The sequence below is a fragment of the Sceloporus undulatus genome, chromosome 2 (genome assembly GCF_019175285.1).
Source record: "Sceloporus undulatus isolate JIND9_A2432 ecotype Alabama chromosome 2, SceUnd_v1.1, whole genome shotgun sequence".
In the NCBI taxonomy this organism is placed as follows: domain Eukaryota; kingdom Metazoa; phylum Chordata; class Lepidosauria; order Squamata; family Phrynosomatidae; genus Sceloporus; species Sceloporus undulatus.
In genome coordinates, this window is record NC_056523.1 from 214452196 (window position 1) to 214479435 (window position 27240).

Sequence of the window (27240 nt, forward strand, 5' to 3'; positions counted from 1 at the left end):
CAAGTAACTCTGTAAATGATGAAATAATACTTAATTCACAGCTTTGTTAATCTGAAAAATCAGTAGGCAAAGGGATCTTGTAGCAAGCACCTTTGACACTAACTGAAAGAAAGAAGCTGGTAGTGTGAGCTTTTGTAGACTTGAACCTACTTCCTCATCGGAGGAATGGGCTCAAGACTACAAAAGCTCACACTACCAGCTTTTTTCTTTCAGCTAATCTCCAAGATGCTACAAGATCCCTTTGCTTACTGAAATACCATATACTGTATACTAGACTATAAGTCAACCTCATGAATAAGACAAGGGCAGGTTTGGGGGCCAAAATTAGAGATTTTGACATGACTCATGGATAAGTTGAGGATAAAACTTAGGGGCATATAACAAAGTATCTGAAGGATGAAGCAAAGGAAAACAATGCCACCTAATTTACAAAATTTTGGCAGGTATCAATGTGCTCACACTAAAAGCTGGATAGATGAGAGTAGAGCTGGTGGTCAGTGCTCCCAGGACATATTATGCACTTGACTTTCACCAGGAGTTGGTTCCTCTTTAAAATAAGAGTTAAAGTTTTTACATTGGTTGACTCAGTTTTGTGGGGATCAATTTTTAAAATATATTTCTAACTTATATATGAATATATTCAGTAATAATTACTTTTAAAAACTGTACCAAGGGAAAGGAATTGAATACTTTTTAAAAGTTACTTTCCAAGTTCTGCACTCTGAGCTCTTCTACTTAATTCCAGAGGTTACCAACAGCAGCACCACTATCACTGTCACCACAATCCATGGCATGGATGTGACCCATCCTCTCAACTGTTCATCAAATGCTACTCCTTGTCATGGGGAGCCATTTAAATGGAATTTAAAGTTGGGCTTTTCCCAGCTGCCACTACTCCTGCTCAGCAAGACCACTTGGGGGCAGGAGATGGAAGTTGTTGGCCCTGGGAAGGCATACAGCAGGTGCCTGAGGACACGTGGCCCCTGTGCCTCAGCCATGGTTGGATCATTTGGTTACTTCCAGAGACAGCAGAATTTCCCGTCCTCATTGGGGTGACTTGCTGAAACTGTGCATGAGCCATTGCTCCAGGCTTGCAATGCTCTAGGCTTGTCTTCCAGAGAGGGCACATGCCTGAGCAACAACTCACCTCGAACTGAGGGGGTTCATGATCTCTGCAGGCAAAGAGTTTAGTTTAGAAAACACTCTCCTAGAAATATAAGGAACAAGTGGTTTTCCAAGCAAGGGAAATATTAACTGAGGAGGTTTGCCAGAGTGATGTTATTTGCTCAGCCACTGATTACCATTCCAACAGCTTTCAATAAAGTGTAAATAATCAAGTGTTTTTAGAACTGTGTAGCTAAAGACAATGAGATTTACAGCTGCATATGTTACAGAAAAGCCATTATTAGGCCTTTCGTATTCTTTGTTTGTACCACTGTGGAGATTAATAAAGGAACCTTGTAAATCATCATCGCTCACAGCATTTCCCTTCCACTTCTACACAAGAAGAGCAAATCAGAACCCCAAGAATATTCTAGGAAGGGATTCTTTGGTCATCCAGGTGTTTTGGACTTCCAGAAACCCCAGCTAGCAAAGGTAAGGGAGTTGGGAAGTAGCAATCCCAAACATCTGGTGGGCCTGCTATTCCACATGCTAGCATTTCAATTTGATTTACATTTGTTCAACATAATCATACTTAAAATTATAGGGGATGGGTTTAGACACTACCTTACAATGCAATCAATGTGATAACTACTTTGCTAGCATATACTCACAAACACACATCACAAAACACCACCAGCATGAGATAGACTATAAAGTGTAAGCCAGTGTGTTTTGTATTTAGATATAAAGTGAGCTTTTTATGCACCCATTGGAGAATGGACTACTGAACTGGGATAGATCAATAAAAACAGTAAATCCTGGTTCAAGCATATGATGATGTGAAGGAAAACTCAAGACCAGCTTCCATTCATACCACACTGATTAGACTCTTAAGAGGAAAGCAGCATCTGAATAGGTCTATATAGAAAAGCAAGTTCACCCTCAGAATTTTGGTTTCCATAAACAGCATATAAATATAACTTCTTTTTAAAAACATATATTTTGCACTTCTTATTTTACACAAAGCTTGTTGTCAGCTCCATATGTGCCGACATTCTCTGATAGAAAGTAACTTACATAATTACATATATAACATTGCCATACCGGGATCCAGCTATCAAAAATAATGACATTGGTTGGGTTTAGTTGTAAAAGGTTCCATCATTGCTCAAAAGGAATTTTATACAGTTTTTCAGATATAACAGCTGTTTAAGTCTGCCAGAGCTCTTTCATATTCTTTGCCGGCTGTTTACAGAAACAAAATAACCAAAGCAAACTAAAGGAAACTCTGTAAGCTATATTCATATAGCTGCTATGTGTACATTATATTGCATTTTCATTCTCATATATATATATATATATATATATATATATATCCTCAAGTTAACAACATCTGGTCATATTATGTGGCATCATGTTCAGAGCATATCAAAAGAAACAGAAAACAGGCAACTAGAGTAAGGGAGATGGCATCTTAAAAGATGCACTGCACCCCACAACCTTGTAGCCTGGGGGTGGGGGGGGGGTAGTGTGATTTCTGACTGCTTCTCCTCCATCTACAATTTAGGATCTAGCTTTGGGAGACATTAGTTCCTTCCACTGAAACCAGCTCCTGGATTTTCAGGAGGGAACGCCATCATTTCTACCTCCACTCTCCTTTTTCTCAAGCTAGAAGGCATTCCCAAAAGGTATGGCTTTGCAGTGGATGATTTGGAAAGCAGAGGCATTGACTAACAGCATTCCTTACCCCACCCAGGAAAGCAGCCACTCCCATGCATTGGATTCATCAGTTCAAAAAGAGCCTATGGAAATACTATTCTCTCTCACATTAAGCAAACTTACTCCAACTCTGGACTTCTAATGTTGCTTTAGCATTTCATCTCTGACTTCTTTTGCCCGTTGCATAACAAAAAGCAAAGAGGGATAGTAATTCACATTTTAAAACTTTGGAGCACTGATTGCAAGCCAGCTTTCCACTCAAGTTGTCAAGGATAGAAAACTACTCTCTAAAGGAACAACTCCCACCTAGGAAATGAGAATTGGGGACCCATCATGAAATAAAATGTCAGCACACAATCCTGGTGACAGATAGAAGTCACCCTACCCTGCTATTAGAAATCTATTAACAACTCTTTGGAGACTGGATGTAGATTCTCTTTGGATACAGAAAAAATAACTCCAATATGAAGGAATTCAAAGGGTAGGAACTCCCTTGGGCTGCTCCTTTTCCAGTGTCTAAAGCTAGATCATTTGAAGACTGAAGATGCAACAGAGGTGATATCTCAATTTCAATTAAAAGATTAGGTATAGGTTGCAATCCCTTCCAGTGCCAATTTCTTTCCGCCTACCTTAACCATTGTTAAGTATTCAGTGTGTGTATTAACTATAATTACCATGAGCCATGTTCAAACATAATCAGTTTAACCAGCTTCAGGCCCTGGTTAAGAATCCTACTTAATGAGAAAGTCAGTATTGCATTTAAGATCAATGCAAATGCAATGCTGAACTGTTGGCCATGAGATTTGGTCCTGGAAAGGACAAGGGGTGTGCAATCTATTCCCAAGTCTTTTTATTAGAGTTTGAAAGATCACCCCCATTATCTCTGTAACAGCACTTCAGGATGGACTCGTTCCAGTGTAGCTGATTTATAAAACATGCTTGCTAAAAATAGATTGATCTTTAAAGTTCACTGTGTAATCTGAAAGAAAAGAATCCACAATCCACAGTAGAGATTCAGTCTCTTGCTGAAAATTATGTCAGATTGCACCTGATAGTCACTTTCAGTCTTGGACTTTGCGCAAGTGGTTCTGATCCATTGCTGTGAAGAAGGTGCACACACCGGCTGTGATGAAGACATACACCCCCTCATAGAGGAGCTTTGGTGAAAAGACACTCCAAATGAAGAGATGGTACCGCAAACCTGTGACCAAGATGATGTACACTGCAACAGGGATGGAGCGCAGCAGCGCATAACAGAAACAGCCATGGCCCATAGCCGCCGGATTCCTAGTTACAATGGTAAAAAACAAGAAGGCAAAAGAGAATCTCAGTGTACAGTAATCTGCTTAACAACTGTGTAGAAACATAAGTGTGTATGTGCCTGTCACCTGTCAACGTATGGCAATATCAGGAATTGTAGGCAAGGAATATTCAGAGGTTGTTTTTTCAGTTCCTTCCTCTGAAATATAGCCAACAGCACCTGGTACAGTATTTGTTGGTATTTTCCATCCAAGTACTAATCAGGGCTGACCCTGGTTAGCTTCCAAGATCAGAAATACCAGGGTTTTTAAAAACTGCTTTAAGAAATGAAAAAGGAGACTAAAAAAAATCATGCAAAGACCACTTTCCAGTATTCCATCTTGCTCTTGGATAACTAAAAAATGACAACAGTGTGGAACTATGCAAAGCCACATCATACTCAGTTCACAAGGTCTTCCTGTGGGTCTCCCTATGGAGTAAAACACTGAAGTCAGGCAGAGTGTGGTCAATGATTGAAATCCTGAGAATGTCTAGGAAACTGCATTGCCAGGGCAGGGAAAAAAGCCCCCTCTGACCCAAATGTATCTCTTCTATGACAAGAGCTGTGACTAGAGACTGAGCTATGATTCAGGAGGTTCTCATGATGAATTTTTGCCACAAATATACTAAGTAGGTTTAGATTCAGTATTCAACCTTTAACATATGAGCACGAGCAGACTTCTTGCTGAATCAAAACAAATGCAAATCTTGCCCAGCCACCTTTGCACAGGAACCAACCATATGTTCCAGTGAGAAACCCAAATGCAGGTCATGGAGCAACAGTCATCACCCTCTCAAGGGCAACTTATATTTACGCTGCTCCTGGAAATTTCTTAAAAAGACATACATACTTAGCCATGGTGACTAGTAGCTACTGATAGCTTGATCCTCTATCAATTTGTCTAAGGTTTGTAACAAGGATCACAAGATGAAGTGAACACACACAGAACACACAAAACTACAAACCATCATCATCCACAGATATCAATGAGAATAGCGATATGTGAGATCAAACATTACACTATAGAACAGCTGTACTGTCATGAATTGTAGCTGAAAATGGAAACAAACGTGTATGAAAGACCTTGTAATAGTTTTATGAGGCAGTGTGAATTTAGATTTTTTATTTTTTAAAATGGTGGACAAGGGAGGTGTTATGGTCCCCATTTCCCTCCTTCACATCTTCTTTTATGTGTTCAGAACTATATTACTACTAGCATCATGAACACATAAAAGAAGATGGGAAGGAGGGAGATGGGGACCATAACACCTCACTTGCCCACTCTTTTAAAAATCAAACTGGTCAAGTGCTTATCAATCATTTGTAAAGCACAAATATGAGCCACAACATATTTACCTTTCACATTTGACCCAAAAGGGATGCCCATCTAGAGTTACCATCATGCCATTGGGGGTGGGAACTCAAAAGACAGTTGTTCTCCCTTTAACAATTGTTTAAATATTTTAATTTAATTTTAACATTCCTTACACTATGATAGTTAGCTCCACTATCAGTATTATTCAAAACATTTTTCCAGAATTTTTTAATCAATTGATCAACAGACTACAGATTTGCAATCAACAGTGAATGCAATTTCAACACACACCTTAGTAGTCTAAACTCTCCCGGTAAAAGCTCTCTCCCTTAGTCTTTCCCACTGCTACCTTAGCAGCTTAGAGTAGCAAACAGGGCATTTTTAATGGGAAGAGTCAAAACTTAAGTTAATCAAATCATTTGGGTGGCTCTGCAGCAAGTACAAATTCTTCTCTGTTCATATTATCCTTCTGACACAATGATTGGAACTTCTCCCTTAATCTATCCCTATCTTAATCTTTCTCTAGACTTACTGTTTGTTGTTGTTGTTCTGTGCCGTCAAGTAGTTTCTGATTTATGGCAACCCTAAGGTAAACCTATAATGAAGTTTTCTTGGCAAGATTTGTTGAGAGGAGGTCTGCTCTTGTCTTCCCCTGAGGCTGAGAGCATGTGGCTTGCCTAAGGTCACCCAGAAGGTTTCATGGTTCAGATGGGAATCGAACCCTGGTCTCCAGAATCATGGTCCAACACTCAAACTACTATGTCACAAACTGGTTGTAAAATGGATTTAAAAGCTGGCTAAGTAAGCTGATCAGATTATTATTATTATTATTATTATTATTATTATTATTATTATTATTATTATAAAAGAAAATCATAACTGGTATCTCCAAATCCAAGCTCTACTCAAGTAGAGGAAGGCACCCAACTGGCTTCCTTTGCTCAAGACAGAAGTAGAACTGGATGCAACTAGAAGGTGATAGAGCACCACTCCAAGATTTCATACAAGATTACAATATTCTATCTGATACTCAAGGCCAAATACTATAGATATTTTACTACTTAGTTAGTCTAAAAAGAGACTGTACGACTTCTTCTTTTTCTTCTTCTTCTTGCCAGAAGCATCCACGGCCTATTGCATTTCATGAAAGCAGAAATCTGCTTTTAACTGCCAAAAGGTGACAGGCCCATCCTGCTTCATTAATAAAGACTAAATAGTCAAGATTGTAGTGACCTAAGCTGGCAGAAAGCCTAACCTATTTCAGCTTTGGCCATTTGGCTCCCTGCTTGCTGTTGGTCTCCTGCCAATTGGCTCTTCAATGGTTGACAGAATACAGGCAGTTCACTCTATATGTTCAACTTGTCAAGGGAACTCCACCCTAACCCCCTTTCCCCAAACCACAGGTTCAAGATAATAGTTTTAAAGGAACAAACAACTTCACTACAGATTCCATATACACCTCTAGAGTTCATCACTGATTTCAGCGCAAAGGGGTGGCTAACTTCTTGGGTGACATTATAATTTATGCATATACCAACTAGCACCAAGGCTAGTTGCATATGTGTATGTGTGTTAGAAGCTAATTACGGTAAGTAAACCAGTGAACAGAGCAGCATGTACATATAAAAGGAACAGTTAACTTCATTCATTCAGTTGTTCTCCAATCATCATTTTAGACCTGTGTTTCCTCAGTTTTGACACATGCAGAATATGTCTGAGTCTGTATTAAAACTGGTGTCACTTTTGGATGTTTAATTTATCTAAAGCATTTATTAGCCACTCCTAGATTCCCACATTTCTTACAGGAAAGAAAAGTTACAGAAAACACTGTGATAAAGTAAATCAATGTTTCTTGCATGTTGTATTTTACAAGGCCTTCCTTCTCTCCATTATTAACCTGCTGATAAACCAGAATCAGCTAAAAAAGCTTTCATGTGCTAGTGTGCGTGAAGAGCATTAACACTATGATTGAAAAAAATCTTATGATTCTCTGATGACTGTTATGGGACTGTGACAACATGCAGTTTCTGCATCCTGGGAGAACATATTTATGCTTTGCAAGGAGAAGTGCGGCTGTGTACTGCACAAAAACCACCTTATTAAGTTCAATAAAGGATTGGGGAAGGGTGCGGTGTGCTGCAGGCTTTGTAATGCAAAATGGCATCAGACATGCACAGACAATCTCTCAGATTCACAATAGGTGCCTGATAGGTCTGCAGAGATGAAATAGCCAAGTGTTTGGTAAACTAAATGATGCAGCGCTGAATATACTAGCCACTGGATTTAATGAGAAGCATACAAGCAGAGGAAAAATTCCTGTAGGTCTAAAAATAGTGCTTTTTTTAAAATGCAATGAAGAATCCAGCCCTATTTTCAATCAGGGTCATAAAGTGTCACTGTAATCTGGAGTTTAAGGCTGGAATGTATTCCCTTACTCTCAGAAATAGAGAATCAAGCACAGTGGGCCCTTGGTACCCACTGGGGATTGGTTCCAGGTCCCCCTGTGGATACAAAAAACTATAGATGCTAAGTCTCTTTATATATAAACTAAAATGATGTCTCTTATATAAAATGGCAAAATCAAGGTTTGATTTTTGGGAGAGAAAAAATGAGTATTTTCAAGCTGTGGATGTAGAATCTGTGGATGCCAAATCTTGATATAGGGGACCAACTATGGTTACATATAGGGTCTTCCCAACTCATGATCAAATATGACAAAGATCCTAAGCTACTGCACTCCGACCTTCAGGTTCAACTTTTCTATCTCCCACAAAAGTCATGAAGGCCACCCAGATACATGATCTGCAAAACAGAGAACCTAACAGATTATATAGGGGTTTTTTTTTTGTAGTTTTTCGGGCTATGAGTCCATGTTCAAGAAGAGTTTATTCCTGATGTTTTGCCAGCAGCAGTGGCGGGCATCTTCAGAGACATAGCTGCTAGTGAAACGTCAGCAATAAACTCTTCTAGAACATGGCCTCACAGTCTGAAAAAACCCACAAAAAACTATGGATGCCAGCAGTGAAAGCCTTTGACTTCACACCTAACAGATTATTTTAGGTATCACTGCGACAATCTGGATCCATTTAGTAATTAATAATGATCATTACACATTCTTATCTGTATTGTAAATATCACAAACATGCTAAAGATAATCTCACACCTTTCAGTACAATATTATATTTAGGATATTGTATTTCAGGGGGAACAGCTGTGTTAGCCTGCAACAACGAACAGAAAAATGAAGGGTCATATAGCATCTTAAGGAGGGTGGTTTTTTTTGGCATAAGCCTTTATGCGCTACAGCCATCAGGAGCAGATGCAATCTACAGAAACCTGTGCTAAAAACCTATGCATCATTTTATTTATAAAAACTTTTATTTATAAAAACTGGGAGGATAGTGCTGGAGTGTTGAGACTTCCTGTAGCTCTGGCTACTCTGTGATCCTCTGGCATACATAATACAATATTATGACTGCTTCAAGAAAGAAAGAAGCAGACGAAGACATGCACTTGCTCCTTCTATCTGAGAATGCATGTTTCCCTCCCCAGCATTCAATAATGCAGCAAGTGGTGCCAGTGACAGGGCTCTAAGGGGTTTGTCTTGCCTGTCTACCTCTATACTTCTTAGTGGAGTTACTTTCAGGCAAATTGTGTCAGAATCATTGCTTACTGTATATACTCATGTATAAGTCTAGAAATTTTAGTCAAAAAATTGACTCCAAAAACCTCAGTCGACTTATCCACGGGTCAATGTAAATACTACTTTTATCTCTTATTAAAAAGGAAACCATCCCCTGATTAAAGGCAAGAGTGCAATCTGTCCTGGAAGCACTGACCTCCCTCTCTTCCACCCAGCCTTTAGTGTGATCCAAAACAGTTATGCCTGCCATAATTTTGTAGGTTCTTTGGCATTGTTTTCGTTTGCTTCATCATTTAGGTCCTTTGTTGCATGAACCTAAGTTTTACCCTCAATTTATCCAACGGTCATGTCAAAATCCATAATTTTACCCCCCCAAACCTGCAGTCGACTTATACATGAGGTTGACATATAGTCGAGTACATACGGTAAAAGCCAGTGTGGTGTAGTGGTTTGAGCACTGTACTATGACTCTGGTGACCAGGGTTCAAATCCTAACTTGGCAGTGGAAATCCACTGGATGACCTCAGGCAACTCATACTCTCTCAGCCTCAGACGAAGGTACTGGCAAACCCCCTCTGAAGAAATCTTGCCAAGAAAACCATGTGATAGGGTTGCTTTAGGATTGCCGTAAGATTTCAACAGAATTCAGTTGGGACAAATGCAATTTGTTTCCCAGACCAAAAATTAATTGCAATTTTAGGAAACTGAAAGCAGAGGAACGGGACGGGAAGGAGTCATTCAAGAAAGAGATGGAAATTTTTGACTGTTTCTAATATGAACCTCCCTGATCCTGCATCTGCAGAATCCACGCAGAGAAGTTTGCCCCATCTTGCCTATGGCCTTAGAGGACTTTCCCTGAGAGTGAAGGGAAGGACCATTAGCCAACCGTGTTCTGCCCAGCCACTGCCAAACTAAAGGATGCAGAGGAACAATGAAGGGAAAAGATATTACAGCCCAACACTGCACATAATACAGTGGTGCCTCGGGTTACGAAATTAATTCGTTCCGTGGCACCGTTCGTAACCCGAAAAGCCTTCGTAAGCCGAATTGCCATAGGCGCTAATGGGGAAAAGCCGCGATTCCGTGCGAAAAAGCCGAAAAAAGCACCAAAAGTTTTTTCGTAACCCGAAAAAACATTCGTAACCCGGAACAATGTTTTCCTATGGGATTTTTTCGTATCCCGAAAATTTCGTAACCTGGGTATTTCGTATCCCGAGGTACCACTGTAAGTGGTTTTCTCTTCCTTGTGGATAAGGTAAAAGGCTTGGTTGCCATTTCAGTGCCTCTCTGCCCTTAGTAAGCCATAGGCTCTGGCTACCACTGGTGACATTTATGCAGTTGTAAAGAACATTGAAAAATATGTTGAATTGGCATCTTTTGAATAAAGAGGTGCTTTATACATATTAAATGTGAATAACTAAATGTCTAGTAAGGCCATTTGCTACTCTAAGCCTTGTACTAGGTCAAATGACAGTACACAGTAACTTCCATTAAACATATTGTTGGTATTAAAATTCCATGTTAGTGCTTTTTCATCTGTTCTCAGGCTGAGCTGGATATGAAAGAGAAGATTCAAAAACAGAATGCTAAACAGGGAAATTACTTTGGAGTCTTATTTATCAAAAGAGATATGGCATGCCAGCCTTATATCAGAAAACAGACACTCTTTCTCCAGGAGTACAAAAAAGGCACCCATTAATACCTGTTGATAAAGATATGAAATAAGCAAGTGACCAGACCCTGAATTAACAATGTTTAGTTAAAAGCTTGGCTTCCACCTTCCTCATTAACACAGTTGGGATTTCAAACAAACCCTGGGGAGCCAAAGCAAAAATTTTAAGAACACTTAGAGTGGCAGATATAAAACCGTCACTTTGCTTCCAGCATTTAATCAAAATCCCAGCTGTGATACTCAGGAAGAAAGGAAAACCAAAATGCCTAACTTGACAATGTTAAGCCTCTCCCTGGTTATTAACCTATTTTCATGTAATTTAATACAGAATCAACATCCTGCTTGTTTGCAACGCTTGACTGCCTTTAAATTTTGTATTTCTCTTTCACATGTACATATGTGTATTCATACATACACATGTGCACACACAGCTCAATGTCTCTCATGAATTGGCAATTGGATATTTCAATTTTTTAGAATAAACAATAATTTAAAATTCTGTGTTAATTTTACAGCCATTGCAAGAACTGAACTGGCTACTTTATGCAAATTTGAGGAAGGGCCTTCAACAATATCCTTCTTAAAAAGGAATGAAACTTTCCTATGATGAAATTAAGTGGTGATATTTCAACAAGCAGAAAGAACACTTGCACCATTAAATGGAAAGCTCTTCTTTAGTAACCTGAACAATATTTGCAGCTGAACAGATCGGGAGTTTAATCAGGTGGTTCAAGCAGGAAATTTGCCATTCTGACATAAAGCAATTAATATTTTGCTGTATTCCTGGGTGATTGCTCTGAATTGTAGGCTTGAAAAAAGAAGTATTCGTATTTTTAAATAAAGAGGGTTAAAGCCAATTAGTAGTCACAAGTTGGGACTAGCAACTGCATTTAAAATTCAAATCGAACACTAAGTTTTTCTTATTTTTTTTTTCATGACTTTCAGTTTTTATTTGATCAAAGCATTCCTTACCACCAGATTTGCTGGTGGGGGCTTATAATGGGGTTCTTACATCCTTCTTAGTCAATGGGGAGTAGGTATAAAATCCATACTGGAAACCCAAGTTGCCACATATCTACTGTTGGTGGTCTTAGGGTCAATCCAAAGCCACTCTGGGTTTTTGGAGCTAACACAGTTTCACTATGAGGAAGGAAAAATTTTGAAAGATCTGCTGCAAATACTGTGAACACTGATACCGATGAAGATTATATTGCTTTATAGTCTCCATACGAGAGCCAGTGTGGTGTATTCGTTCGTTTGTTCAATTTCATTTCATTTCATTTCTATACCATCTTTCTCCCAGAAAGGGACCCAAAAAATTAAATTTATTTAGCTAAAAATGTCATAAAATAACACAAAACATACAAAAGTTTTTAAAAATCTATCTAAAGCACACAAATTGTATGAAAGCCACCCTGATACTACAATATATTAAAGGCCTGCTTGAATAAAAATGTATTTTCCTCCCGGCGAAGGTCATTCCAGAGATGGGAACAGCCACTGAAAAGGCTCTCTCTTATGTTCTCATCAATCAAGGGAACAAAAGAATGCCTTACCCTGAAGATATTAGGGCTCTTGCAGGCTTGTATTGGGAGATATGCTCTTTCAGATAGTCTGGACCTGAGCTGTGTAGGGCTTTATAGGTCATGGACAGCACTTTGAACTCTGGAGACCAGGGTTTGATTCCCCACTCAGCCACAGAAACCCATTGGGTGACTTTGGGCATGGCACACACTCTCAGCCCCAGAAAATCCAAGGACAAGTTTGCCTTAGGATTGCCATAAATCAGAAATGTATTCCCAAGAAGAACTCTCTTATAGCTTTAATATGCAGACAGGTTCACAAAGAGAAAGGCAGTCCATTGCATCAGGGGACCAGGCCCCAAGCCACATAGGGCTTAAAGGCTGGAATCAACACCCTGAACTGGGCTTCAAAAGCAACTGACATGTCTGCAACTGGCAGACATGCACTGATGGAGTGGTGGGAGCCAGGAGTTGAGACAATGGCTGGCAGCTGTAACTTCCCTACTCCTCAACCAAGAAACTGATAGAGAAAAAAATGCCTGAAGAATTGTAGGCATTTCTGTCATACTGCATGAATTGTAAAGGTACCCTGGTACACAGCCAAAACTCCTTTGAGAACTGTGGAGGCAGCAAACTGCCTTTCATTACTGATCCTCCCACAGTGAGAAACCCTGGCAAGCTTTCAAATATCAACAAGAGTAGCCTGGAACATAGTTAATACCAGAGTTTGGAAATTTTCCACTTGCTGGAATTCTGTAGTCAGCATGGCTACTCATAATAAAGGCTGGGAGATTTTGGGAGCTGTAGTCCCAAAGGGTATCCTTTCTAAGCTCTGGTTAATATATCACTGTCTGTCCAGCCATCTTGGTTGCATGTATCAAAACTGTATAGCAAAATCAAACATTTCTTCACATAAATTTCTCAAGTACAACTACAGCCAGCAACTACCAAAAAAAAAAAAAGGCTGCTTAGGTTAAGTATAAAAACAGATTTAAATTTACAAAGATATCTATTTCACATCTTTTGCAAAAAAGAAGAAAAGAGCGAGCGAGAGAGAGAGAATCTTCCAGGAAGAGTTCAATTGGACTTATTCAGCTTGTAATTCTAAAGCAGCAGAATTGCCTCTGTGTGAACTTGGAAAAGTTACTTAGCTAGAGCAAATAAGCGCTTTCTTTTGTTGGGATAAATAAATAGAAATAGAATGAGATAATTAAAATAATAAGTAATTAAAGATAAATGCTTGTAATTTTGGAAGTCAGGTAACAATTTGGATGTAAACTGATAAGTAATCTTTTGTGTTATTTGATGTATTGTTATATATTGTTACATACTATATGTTATACGTTTTGTATGTTTTATTATAGTAAATAGAAAAGAAAAGTTACTTAGCTGGACTACAGTTCCTAGAATCTCGTACCTAGCTGCAATTCTCAAATGAGAAATGCTTCTCCTGAAATACGTTTGACCCAACTCATGAAGAGAATGAAGTGCCAGAGGAAACTCCATCTCAGAGGACAGAAGGCTTGGGCTTGATTTTCCTTGCAAGGTATCTGAATTGTAGCAATGATGCTACAAACAGGATTTGTAGCTCTTCCACATCTTTTTTAAAATTATATCCACACTGAAAATTGCTATATTGGGGGAAATGTTGTCACGCAGTATTCTTTCATTTCATTTTATTTTTGTTAGTCACATGAACTGCCAGCTACAATCTGTAGGGTTACAACCTATACACGGCTTTATTACCTCAGTGAGAATTAGCCTTAAAATGCAAGGCTGATTTCCAAAGTAAAAGCTTCAATCCTTGCTACTGCCTCATAAAACTACTTTCACTCATAAAATAAGAAATCTGAAACAATAAAACATTTTTTAAACCGCTCCTGCCTTTAGGTGTCTAAGGAGACTGGTCTTAGCCAGGATGGCTGGCTGGTGGTTATAGGAAATAGAAGACATAGCAGAGTGAGCTTCTTGTTAAAGTAAGTGACATGGGACATGCAACTTTCTGGGTTTTGTTAGAAGAGCAGCTTCCATCAGCACAAGCTGGCATAGCAACCTCTATTTTAAGTACAAGATCAGGGCTGCCCAACAAGGCTCAGGGCTAGGGTGTGCATGGATCCACTTACCAGACCTTTAGGGGGTCCCTACTTATATATCTCTTTGCCAGCTCAAAGAACAGCTTAGTTTCCTAAACTCAAATTCCCAATCTTAGCCCTCCTTCACTATTTCTTCTATATCCAAAGTGTAAGGGAATAGATGACAGCCAGTGTGGTGTAGTGGTTTGAACACTGGGCTACAATTCTGGAAACTAGCTTTCAAATCCTCACTCAACCATGGAAACTCACTAGATGACTTTGGGCAAGTCACATTCTCTCAGAAAAAGGCAATGGCAACTCTTCTGAACAAATCTTATCACGAAAACCCCACAACAGGGTCACCTTAGGGCTGCCGTAAGTCGGAAAAGAAGGCACACAGCAAGCTTATAGATAAAGAAATTCTCTCTACCACAGCACCTCCTGCCTGCTTGAGGAAAAAGAATTACCTGCCCTAAACACCAAGCTAGCACTGCTGAAAGGCTTTAGACATGCCCAATTTAAACTGGGCAAAAGCTCAGATAATGGGACAAGTGGGAATAAACAACAGGTAGCTAAGAAATGGAATAAGAAAGTGAACAGGAACAAAGGATTCTTCTCTTTGTCTTTGTCCTCCCATAACCCCACTTATACTATCATGTCACCAGTGGTGCAGCTTTGCAATAGCATTTGTGACTAGTCAACTGGTGTTCATCCACCTACCCTATGCTTTGCTTTCATGAAACAATTCACCTTCATCTTTAAGTCACCCATTTCACTTAACACCAAGCTAAACATTAAAGGAAAACATAGAAGTGGGAAACTTCAGGACCATAAGCTAAAACAGGATGGTGCTTGTATTTTATAGGACTGTGGCTCCTTCCTAATCCCACATTCCCTTTCATTATCCCAGCCTTTTACTTCCATTTGGTAGTAAACAAGGCAGGGAGGATTAAGCCATATCTGATTCCACCTGCAGCACACTTTGTTTACCTGCACACATGATGGGTTCCTCTGTTTGAGAGCAATCTTAGCCCTATTCAAGCATTACTTTTTGAAAGAGCACAGAGGCAAACATGCACTCCACACTGCTGGGCTCCCTCATAGTGCTAGGGAATGTCTGCCAATGTGCTGTAACTGTATTTGAATAATCAAGGTTACAAAGATCCCTGTGACCGGGAACCCCTATGAGTCAGGGCTAACAACCACACAGACTTTTATAATGATGTTATCTTCAGCATAGTTACAGGATCTTTGCAGACCTTCCCTGTCACACAAGGAGGCTGGGAATAGGGAGGGCTGGTTCTCTCCCTGAACTTATAAAAATATATTGTCTGAACAGGATCCATGTATAAGCCTACTTTCCTCTAGAGGAATGCACATCTCTGAGGGGGAAAGATTCCCATTCCTGGTGCAACTCCTCTGTAAAACTGATATGGAGTCTTGGAGAAGTATCAGTAAGGAGGTTTCAGCAAAAATACAGAATTACCTCTTCCCTGAACAAACCACTCTCTTCTTTGCAAATTCTACAACTCTGCCCCTGCCCAGGTAACTATCAATCTTTAAGTCTTTCTTTCTCCAAACCTTAAAAATAAGGAGACAACTGTCCTGTTCATCTGCTCATCCTCACCTGTAAATTATTCAGTTTCTCTGCCAAACCAAGAGAGAGACCACACACTTGCAAAACCTGGGATTTGTATTTTGATGAGGTATTTTGAATTCTTTGTCAGAGAACTGTAGTACAGTACTGTAGTTGAGGGTGGTGTTTTAGGGAATTCTAAGACCCTCGCCAAACTACAGATCCCAGGATTCTGGGACAGAACCATGACAGTTAAAATGGTATCAAGCTGTGTGTGCAGTATAGACACACACCTTGTCTATTTTGTTCCTGAGTTTGCTAGTTCACTGGAACATGGGCTACAATGGTTAGCATACAAGGGATATGATGTTAAATATTCAGGACTATTCATAAGTCATAATCAGTTTAGAAAGTATTACCTGTGAACTTCAGAACTCAAATAGCACAGCAAATGAATTGCCCACAGCAAAGGTCCTGAATATGTTGCAAATCCTGTTAGGAAGATCGCTGGGATTTCTACGTAGTTGTCTAGCCCAACAAAACCAGCTGAAACATCCACGGAAGCAATGCTATTTGAATTACCCTGGAAAGGAAAAATTGAATAATAAATATACAGTCTAGCAATAGCACGTACATTTCTATATTACTTACCGATGTACTGTATTAAGTGGTTTACAAAGTGTAAGCTAATTGCCCCCAACAAGCCAGATACTCATTTTAGCAACCTATGGAAGGATGCCAGGCTGAGTCAACCTGGAGCCCCTGGCTGGCATTGAACTCACAAACTTATGGTTTGTGAGTGGCTGCAGTACATGAATTTAACCACTGCACCACCAGGGCAATACACTGGAGTGGCACCAGCATGCCTGGCAAAGATCTCCGTCATTATTTACCGGTTGGAACAGGCAACTAATACCCTGAGGATTTAATCAGATCCATCCTAAATAATTTTCCATTACTATCCACTGCAGACATTCTCTTAAGTGGGAAAAAGCCTGTTTAACTCTCTGATCTTTAGCATGATGGTCATATGAGATATGACAACAAGAAATCCAATAGAAGGGGAAAGTATACCTGCAAGAGGCAGGAAAGAAGAAAGGATGACTGATTAGCACCACAGCACTATAAGAGATAAAGTATAACTCTTTATCACAGTCTTCTCAATCTAATCCCAGCCCCACTCCCCTTTACCTGGAGGGCAAAAGCTGTTTCCAGTTTCCCCTAAATGTACATCTACTTTAGAGTTCTATAATTTTGTTGTTGTTATACTCCTTACACCTTCTTTCTGTGGCTCACAAATGAAAATGAATGGCTAAGAAAACAGCATGCAACTCAAATAAAGCCCCTATTGCTATTGTTGGGGACTATGGAGTGACAAAAGGCAGTAGTGGGAGGAAAGTACAAATTCCTGAGTCCTCTCAGCTCTTAGCTGAATTCAGAATATATTCCAGATGGAAAACCAGTTGTCAACAAAGGTGGCAAACAGTATTACAGTGGGTCCTTAATATCTGCTGGAGTTTGGTTCCAGGCCCCTTCCCACCGTAGATACCAAAATCCATGGATGCTCAAGTCCCATTATATAAAATGGCAAAGTTTATTGTATGGTGTAGTAAATTGGGGTCGCCATTAAGTCAGAAATGACTTGAAGCCACACAACAAGAACAAAGTAAAGAGGGGGGGGGGAGATATTTTCAAGCAATGGATCATTGAATCCTTGGATGCAGAATCTATTCACAGGGAGGGTCAACTGTACCTTCTTCTGCTTTTTAAAAAAGGTATGCAGCTTTTTAAAAACATGGTACTAAACACAAACAGCTGTTTTATTTTATTTTTCATTTTTCTTTATATAAATATTTAAAACATTCCTCACTTGAAGTAAAGCTGCTTTCTGCTCCTCATCTGATATTGTGATTCAGAAGTGGGAATACCTTGAGGTACAATGTACTGCACTGATATTACATTTTAAATATTAAAGCTATGCCACATGAATTCCATTTCCAGAAGCATGTCACCTTCACAAAAGGTGCCATCCTATAAACTCTACATACAAATCCACCATATACAAAACTGACCTCAAGAGAAGACAAAACACCAAGAGGAAAGGATTATATAGAAACTCTTACAACATCTATCTGCTCCAACAACAGGTCTTACAGTGGAGACAAATGATTTCTTTTGTTCGTCATAAATTTTTGAACACGCATTAGAAATAAAATGAACAGAACAGTAATCTTTAATGATGTCTAGGTTCTACAGCAAGAAGAAGACTGGACAAAAGAAACACTTACTACATTGCACAGTAGCAACACTCAGCATCTGTCACGTTCCTTTAAGAGCTGTATTACCCAAATGCCATGGTCCCAGGAGGGCACCCACAATTAATATTCAATGAGGGGATTTTGTTAGCTCCATGAAAAGCAGCAAGAGGACTTGGATCGGTTAAAACAGGGATCTAGCCTGTGTAAACCAGATCCAAAAACTGAACTCCAGGGTGCAACGTTCAAATTAATTTTATTTATTAATCAGAAGGTGGTCACCATCCATTCACACAAAGACACTCTCCCATGCACACATCCAAGAACTAATGACATAGAAGATGGTAACAGATACTGAATTTGAAAGCATGCAGAGGGTAATACTATAAAAATTCCAGAAGTGGGGGATATCATGAAGTGGAGTGGCCAGCAAGCTGAGATGTCAAGCAACATATAGACAAAAAGGGTCTCTGACTTCAAGCAAGATCAAATTGAAAGAGTCCAAGTAGGCATGTTTATACTGTAAAATCTATCCTGGGGCAGAATTTGGTATCAGAGTGGTTTTTCCCCGGAGAGAAGAATGGGAAGGAAAGTTGGGAATCGACACAAATCTCCCTGGACAAAGCAAAATTCTCCCACTTGTAAACACAAGATATAACATCCCTAATTTCTCCCATCAGCAAAAGAATTGTGTAGATTTTGATCCTGTTAAGTCTCTCCGTGGCTACATGCTCTTCTGCTTCCCCATGCTGAGCCTCCTGGATCCCCAAATATGGTCCTGGATCTCCCTATATGGTATAACTGTTTTCCTGTACCGGGGGCATCCTTGTTTCTACATGCCTTAGACTGTGTTTTTTATATTAACCTGGTATCAGAAAAGGTGGGGGGAGGGATAAAAGGAGGATGGATCTTGGAGTAACAGTTGGCTTGGAAACCACTCCATTGGGTATTGTTTCTGTGCAGGGAGGCATGACAGCCAATGTCTGGTATCTGTATGTGCAAATATATCCCACACAGAGCACAGACAAAAGGTCAGTGCACAAACCCTTTATGTCTTAAGATATTCCACTTCTTTTTGGGCGGTGGAGAAAGACATCTGCACAATAGGCCTGCCTCTCACATTGCTTTTCTTATAGTTGAGGGGAGAACAAGCCACCACTCACAGAGTATATCAGAACTATCCCAGGGTCAAACATGGTTGACCCTCTCTGTAGTGTCACAGAGGAAAGTCCCTGGTGAAGTTATTAACCATCATACATCAACCATCAACTACAGTCTTAGTTTTAACTGTATTTTTAATTGCATGTTTTAAATTGTTCTAATGTGGTAAAAATAGATTAATACTATTTTAATGTCGATTTTGCAAGTTATTAGGTATACAGTCAGCCCTTCTTATACACTGTTTTTTTATAGATGGATTCAAGCATCCACAGTTTGAAAATGTTCAAAAAAAAGTATAAATTTCAAATATCAAACCTTGATTTTCCATTTTTTATAAGGAACACCATTTTGCTGTGTCAGTATATTTAACTTGAGCATCCATGGATTTTGTTATCCATGAGGGGATCTTGGAACCAAACCCTAGTGTATAACAAGGGTCCACTGTACTGTATTTGTATAGCTATGTACTGTAGAGGATGAGTCTCCCCTTTTCATTGTGGTGTTCCTCTTTTGTGCCATGCCAAGAATGCTTGGGACCTGAAGTGTTTTGGATTTCAGAATTTTTTGGATTTTGGAATATCTGTATATACATAAAAGGACATCTTGTAGGTAAGGGAGACTCAACCTGAACTTGTTTAAATCTGTAAGATGCCTTGAATCCCACTCTTTGGGGAAAAGTGAGGCAATGGTATTTACAAAGAGACCAAATTTTAGGTCAAAAGCATATTCTCCCCCAGGCAGAGGATCCTATGCTCAGTCTTTGGCACTTTGTTAAGAAAGGTACACCACATTTTCAAATAGTTTAAGAGCTAAATAAAAGAGAGAGAAAAATCACCCCAAAATTTTCCTTAAAAGGGGGGAGTCTGGGGGCATTTGGGGCTGCACTTAGGGGTCCCAAGGAATGCAGGTGGCCTGTGGGCTGCACTCTGCCCACTCTTGACACAGTAAATTCCTTCTTGTTAGGGTAGACAATAAAGGGCAGGAAGGACATTTAGCCTAATCTGGCAAGAAACTGCTCCTGACATTGCTAAATTCACAGACCACAAGACAGACATGAGATGCTTCACAAAAAGCCAGAGATAGCTGAAGACTTTTGATACTTAAGGCAGAACATCCTGATTGTGCTCACCATGATGGCAAAAATGTTAACAGTAAGCTAAATAATTGGATACGTTGCAATTCTTTATCTAATTTTACCCTGTCATATCTGAACCTAAGGTGAGTTGCATGGCCTTATCTCGTTAAAGAACTAATGAACTAACTTTCAACTCTGATTTCCCCAGTATAAAATAGCAACTGTGGAACTCACAATTCTGAGGTCAGTATCACACTACACTGTTATAGTGCTATTATCCCACTTTAACTACTATGTGTGCCTCCTTTCTGGAGGTTTGTAGTTTAGTAAGGCCTAAGAGTGCCCTGACTGAGAATTTTAAATGCTGCTCCCTAAATTGCAAATCCCAGGATTCCACAGGAGAAAGTCACAGCAGTCCAAGTGGAATAATAGCAGTGATGTAGATTCTACTTGATTGAGTCAGACTCAAGTCATTCAATGACTTGACTCAGGTTCAACTATGCAAAAATTGATGCACTAACTCAACTCAACTCATAATTTGTATATTTTTCAGCAATCGACTTGGTGGCTTAACTTCATCCAGAAACAATATGGAACAGAAAACAATTTTCCTCCTTTGAACAACCCTTTCATCACACTGCTTTTTGCCAACCAGTCATGTGACAGAGGTAGTACATTACATTTGCCATAAGGCAAGCCAACGCTTCTTATAGACCCCTGCCTCAAGCCCACTGCCTAACATGTTGGCTGGTCTCCTCTGAAAAACACACCCCATGTCTTGCCTGATGCTCCTAGGAAAAGATTTAGATGGCTCCTGTGAGGTGGAGTGGGGACAAGCTATTGAGTAGAACTATTTTTTTTTAAATGTTACTGTATCTTGGTAAATTGCTTTTGATAATCTATGTGTACATGTCTTCCCAATTTCCTAGTTATTGAAACTCTACTACCCCCTCTCCCAAAAAAACCAGACACTACCACCACTACCATCTCCTTTTTTTCTGTTAAAGTTGGCTTCCAGATTTGAGATTTGACTTGAGACTTGGCTTGAAAGTATCTTGTAAGGACTTGAGACTCAACTTGATACTTGAAGGTAGAGACTTGAGATTTGACTTGAGAATTAGAGTAAAAGACTTTGATATATCACTGAATAACAGTGCTGTAACAGTGTAGTGTGATATTGTCCTTGAGTCTTTTACAGACTAGTATCAATATTCAGTATATGTTAAACCCAATGTATGAACCAAAATATCTGTGGCCTGTTACAGACTGCCAAAATAAAGCTGCTTCGCGTCTCTTTGGAGGTATGCTATTTAAATGATACATGGGTCCTAAAAGTCCGGAGGTTGCACCAAAGCCACACTCCATTCCTAAGCACTGGAGTGCAGCTTTGGTGCAGCTTCTGGATTCTTAGGATGCATGCATCGTCTAAACAGCATACCTCCAAAGAGACCAGAAGCAGCTTTATTTTGGCAGTCTGTAACAGGCCTATGTATAGTCTACTACAGAGAGAGAGAAAGAGAGAGAATTTCACAAACTTTGTAAGGAAGACACAGCATATATTCATGCCAACATTGCTCAGTTCCTTCATCCTAAGAGAAACTGCAACTAGTTTCATTTACTGTATTTGCATTCCAAAAATAGTATTCCCAAAGCTTTTAGAAGTTTCAGATTTTTGTTACAGGACTGATCACATGAATGATCTTCTAAAACAGATTGCCTGTTAATCCCTGAAGTTCCTTTTAATGCAAACACAAGAAAAGAAAGCTTAATTACTTCCACAGGGGTGGGCTAGGGCATGCACTTCTATTAATAATGAAGGAACACCAAAAGAGATTATTCCTGCCAGTGTGTTCATAGGAACCAGGAGAGATTTCAAAGCACAAACAGTGAATATAAAAACCAGAAGCTCCTTTCTCTTGTCAGAGATGCCAATCCTGGAGCAGGTATCTGAAATATTTCTCAGTATGTGTTTCATTGAAAGCTCTTCTGAGTCTCTTGAGGGAGAGGCAGGAAAGGGAAGGTGGGAAATATAAGGGAGAGGCAGGAAATATAAATAAGCATTATTATTATTATTATTATTATTATTATTATTATTATTATTATTAATGGGTGGGAGGGGTTTTCTGTATTTTGGGATTTAATTTCCTCAAAAGACTGGTCTCCCAAAGTAAATATTTTTGTAGCACAAAAAGGTACAACTGTGGCTACACTGATTATTTAGACCATTTATATTCTTTGCATATGAAGATACATTTTATGAAAACTACAATTACAGTAATCTTTAAAAATCAATCAAGGAGTTATTTTTCTGAAACGAGTTAATCTGATAAATTTAGGCCATAGATATCTTTGATGAAACTTCCTGGTAAGTGGTTTTAGGATACTGGCAGAGCGATATGCACTTTTCTTCACGTTTCAGCTAAAAACAGCTTGCCTGAAACCTAAGGCTCCGACAATGCTTCACTGGCATCCAATAACGATTGGATATTATTTTATTGTTATAAGAGAATTTTAAAGTGTTGGGTTGGTGGGAGGGATAATGGGTTTTATTTTGTATTGTTGTGTTTTTACTTTTACTGTAAGCCGCCTCAATCCTACCAGAGAGGGGGGATAAAAATAAATTATTATTATTATTATTATTATGATGATGATGATGATGATGATGATGATGATGATGTATTTCCATATTGTCCCAAAGAATGGAAATTTAGACAAATATAACAGGCAAAAGAAATAGTGAATAATCTATAAGCTAGCTAAATGGAACAAAGACAAAAAAGCTAAAGAAAACAAACATCTTTTTGGAAAAGAGAAAAAGTTTTATATGCCTCCTGAAAAGGATTTAAACAGTACTGACATCTGCTTCCTTCAAACCAAAATCCAAGATTATTTTTTTTGGGGGGGGAGTCCTTTTCTGTATAGGATAGCACATCTGAATGTCAAAAATGGAGCTTAGAAATACTCTTGAATCAGTGATGACCCAGAAAGATCAGGTTAACTATGCCCAGGAGTTACTTTGCCCAGTTTAACTTGAGGCCCAGCAAAAGCTCTTCTTAGAGAAAGGGGATCTGACCACAATGAACTGTGTTTTAATCACTTCTCAACTAAAGGGCCTTATTATGAGCTTCCAACTTGATTCTCATATACACTGACATTATCATGGCCAAGAATTATTCAGATGTTTGCCATTTTCCTCCTCTTAAGCTGAGACAGTATGACAGTCACCCAGAGGATTTCCATGGCTCAGCAAACATTCAAAACCTCTGGAGTCTTCTGGCGTCCTAATCCTACATTCACACCACTATACCACACTGTTTACTGCTATACTTTCATTTTAGGATTATTCTTGAAGAATGCTTATATAAACTATAACTGGTCCAAAATGAGGCTACCTATTGTGTAGCACATACTTTATAGAGAACCTGGAATACAAGACACAGACCTTATAACAACCAACATGCCCTCCAATTTGTTTACAAGCCCAGTTCAAGGTTCTGTTTCATATTTGTTAAAATCAAAAAAGGTTGGAGCCATGATACCTATAGGTATGCCTTCTCCTTCATAACCGTGCCTGAAATGTATGCTTCAGTAAAAGGCAAAAGATTTGTATGATTTAAAGGGAAACCAAAGGATTGCCTGAAATCTATGCTCTTCAAAAGATGTTATGAGGTTCTAAAATATAAGGGGAGCCAGCTCTTGTAAGAGTAGGCTCTCTTCACTGCAGAACTTCACTCTCAATGCTTGGGTTGGCAAGAGGGCAAGGCAATGGGAAACATGGTAGAAATGGAAGTTCAAAAAAGACTTCTCTGATCTTCTCTAGCCATGGGAAAAGCTAGAGTCCTAGAGATAAATACTTTCTATAACTTCCAAGGAAATTTCATGCGGTATCCTGGCTAAAGATCAGTTGATATATCAGCAGTGGTCTTGTGAGATGTGTGGTTCTGGAGTAAATCCAGACTCTGTGATGCTTGAGTTCTTTGAAATTAAGGTAAAAAATGGGACTTGCCAACGTGTCTCAACATCCTTCTAAAAGTGGTCTCGCGCATAAAGAGTAAGTCTCAACACTTTGAATTGAAACCAGAAACAAGTTGCCTGAGAAATAAATAATCATGTCCCTTCTAAAGACATTATGCCCTCTGTTTACCTGAAAAAAGAAGAAAGCTTGACCAAACCAGTAGTGCATTATAGTAACTTGAGCAGCATCAAACTCCAGTGGCTTCCAAACAAACTTTGTCATCATGGCTTGGAAGAGCAGACAGAAGACCAAAACTGGTAAGTTGTGAGGTCTCAACAGGAGTGCTGCGAGCAACACCAGCCCACTGTATATTTCCCACAAACCAATTAACTTGGTTTTTGGGTCTACAGAGAGAACCTGAGATTTGAGCAAGTCTTTGGTGCCTGTGAAGATGATGCCAAGAACGAAGACATAAACGAACCGTGCTTCAATTATGCCCCTAAAAAGAAAGCAGAGAAAGGATAGAATGAATTCAGGGTCTTTGCCAATCCAAGCACCCATTTTTGTAGAATACATATCACAAAAAGCTGGAGAGAGGTCTACATTTGCATGCAAAGGAAAATGAGGAACTGAGTCTGTAGTGCCTTTATGATAGTGTAACACATTTTATTTATATTTTATATTTATATTTATATTTATTTTAGTTGTTTCTAGGGCCTGTTACCGACTGCCAAAATAAAGCTGCTTCGGGTCTCTTTGGAGGTATGCTATTTAAATGATGCATGGGTCCTAAGAGTCCGGAGGTCGCACCAAAGCCACACTCCATTCCTAAGCACTGGAGTGCAGCTTTGGTGCAGATTCCAGATTCTTAGGATGCATGCATCATTTAAACAGCATACCTCCAAAGAGTCCCGAAGCAGCTTTATTTTGGAAGTCTGTAACAGGCCTTAGTTCCCTTTCAAGAATGCAGTCATCCCATCAAAAAATAGCATGCAATGATTGAAATAAACCTGGACTACACATGGGGAAATTCCTGGAAGGCCATGGCAAGAAACAAAATATCTCAAATCTGGGTTTGGATAAGAAAGCATTTAAGGCTACAGTCTTATTCACACTTCACGCAGATCTGACTGACTTCAGCAAGACTAACTTCTCAGCAGATAGGCCTAAGATTGCACTGTAAGTTTAGCAATTTGGATACTGCAATTTAAGGAACCACACAGTGCTTGTTATAATGAGAAGTACAATCAGCCCTCCATGAATTTTTTTATCTCCAGATTCAAGAATCCACAGCTCAATATATATATATATATATATAGAGAGAGAGAGAGAGAGAGAGAGAGAGAGAGAGAGAGAGAGAGAGAGCGCCATTTTATACAAGGGACATTTTTCATTTTACTATGCCATTTTACTCTCCATTGGTATCCATGGAGAGTCTTGGAACCACACTCCAGACCAAGAGCCCACTGTATAACCCTATTCATGTGTTACTTTCTCTAGTACTCACCCCAGTCTTGCATTTTCACTTCTCCATCCACAAGATACCTCTAAAAAAAGAGCTGTAGCTGCATGCAGGTGAACACATTACAGAGGACCATGCAATCAAAAGGCCTGCTTTATCAAGGTTTCTGACCATGCAGAATTCTGCAGTTATCTCCAATTGAATGCAGTTACAGCCCCTTTTCATATGGGAAGATGGGGAATGGAGGGGACAGGGATGGAGCATACATCCCACACTCACTCTACTCACATAGAAAAAGGAAGGCTTTACAAGGGCTTATGAAACAGGTCTTGGGTCTGGTCACTGTATGGAATCTGCCAACCAGCAGCCCTGTGTTTCACTGAGAAAGATGCCTGTCTAATCAAATGTTTTTGTAACAGGGTAGGGAATGTGAGAACTCCACAGAACTCTACAGAATTACACACAAACAGTTAAGTTACCCACTACTGTGTAGAACAGGGGTGGGAATCATGTGGCTATCCTGATGTTGTGGGGTGCAAGTCCCAGCAGCTCTAGCCAGTATAGCCAATCAAAAAGGATTATGGGAGTCACAGTTCAGCAACATCTGGAAGTCACTTGTTCGCCATCCCTGCTTTAACTTTAGTTTAGGTATTTTATATTTCATTACTCACTACAAAAAGAAGCTCCAAAGCAATTTATTATACATACACACATATATACATATATATAACCATGCGTTCATTGAAATCACACAAATTTGCTTTTAAAAATTCTACACAGAAAAGTAATCTAATACACAGTAAACTACACATGCACATACTCTAATTCAGCATAGGAATAAATACCAAAAGTATCACCCAAAGTCACTGCCCCATAGAATACATGAATTAAGGCATGCTCTCTCATTCATGAGGGCTATATGGCTGTCGGGGTACAGAAAGCTGGAAACACAATTGTTAAAGTGAAGGTGCTCCCATTTCAGCACAGCTTAATGTTGCAATCTTATATGTTTCCACTACAACGTCTATGTTTATTGGCTAAAATCCTGCAGCAGACATTTAGCCACAATATTGTAACTACAGTGGTACCTCGGGATACGAATTACCCAGCTTACGAATTTTTCGGGATACGAAAAAATCCCATAGGGATTTATTGTTTCGGCTTACGAAGGTTTTTTCGGGTTACGAAAAAACCCCGGCGCTATTTTAAATGGAGCCGCGGCAGAGCCGCGGCTTTTTCTCCATTAGCGCCTATGGCAATTCGGGTTACGAAGGTTTTTCGGGTTACGAAATTAGCCGCGGAACGAATTAATTTCATAACCCGAGGTACCACTGTACACTACATCTCACAATCTGACCTCTGAAACCCGCTACCGGGTCCAGTTGCAATTCACCAGCACTGCAGGACT

At 39.4% G+C, this 27240-nt stretch overlaps 1 protein-coding gene across 2 annotated transcripts in view; it reads right to left on the reverse strand.

The window, feature by feature from the left end:
• Positions 1-306: 306 nt before the first annotated feature.
• The window catches only part of PIGG (phosphatidylinositol glycan anchor biosynthesis class G), a 63150-nt gene continuing 36216 nt past the window's right edge, over positions 307-27240 (reverse strand). For both annotated transcript variants that reach the window (XM_042449598.1, XM_042449597.1), the window contains 3 exons: positions 24560-24869; positions 16344-16507; positions 307-4110 (listed from right to left, as the gene is read on the reverse strand). In XM_042449598.1, coding sequence (XP_042305532.1) covers positions 3885-4110; positions 16344-16507; positions 24560-24869 — 700 coding nt within the window. In that variant the 3' untranslated portion in view covers positions 307-3884. The remainder of the gene's footprint in view (positions 4111-16343; positions 16508-24559; positions 24870-27240) is intronic.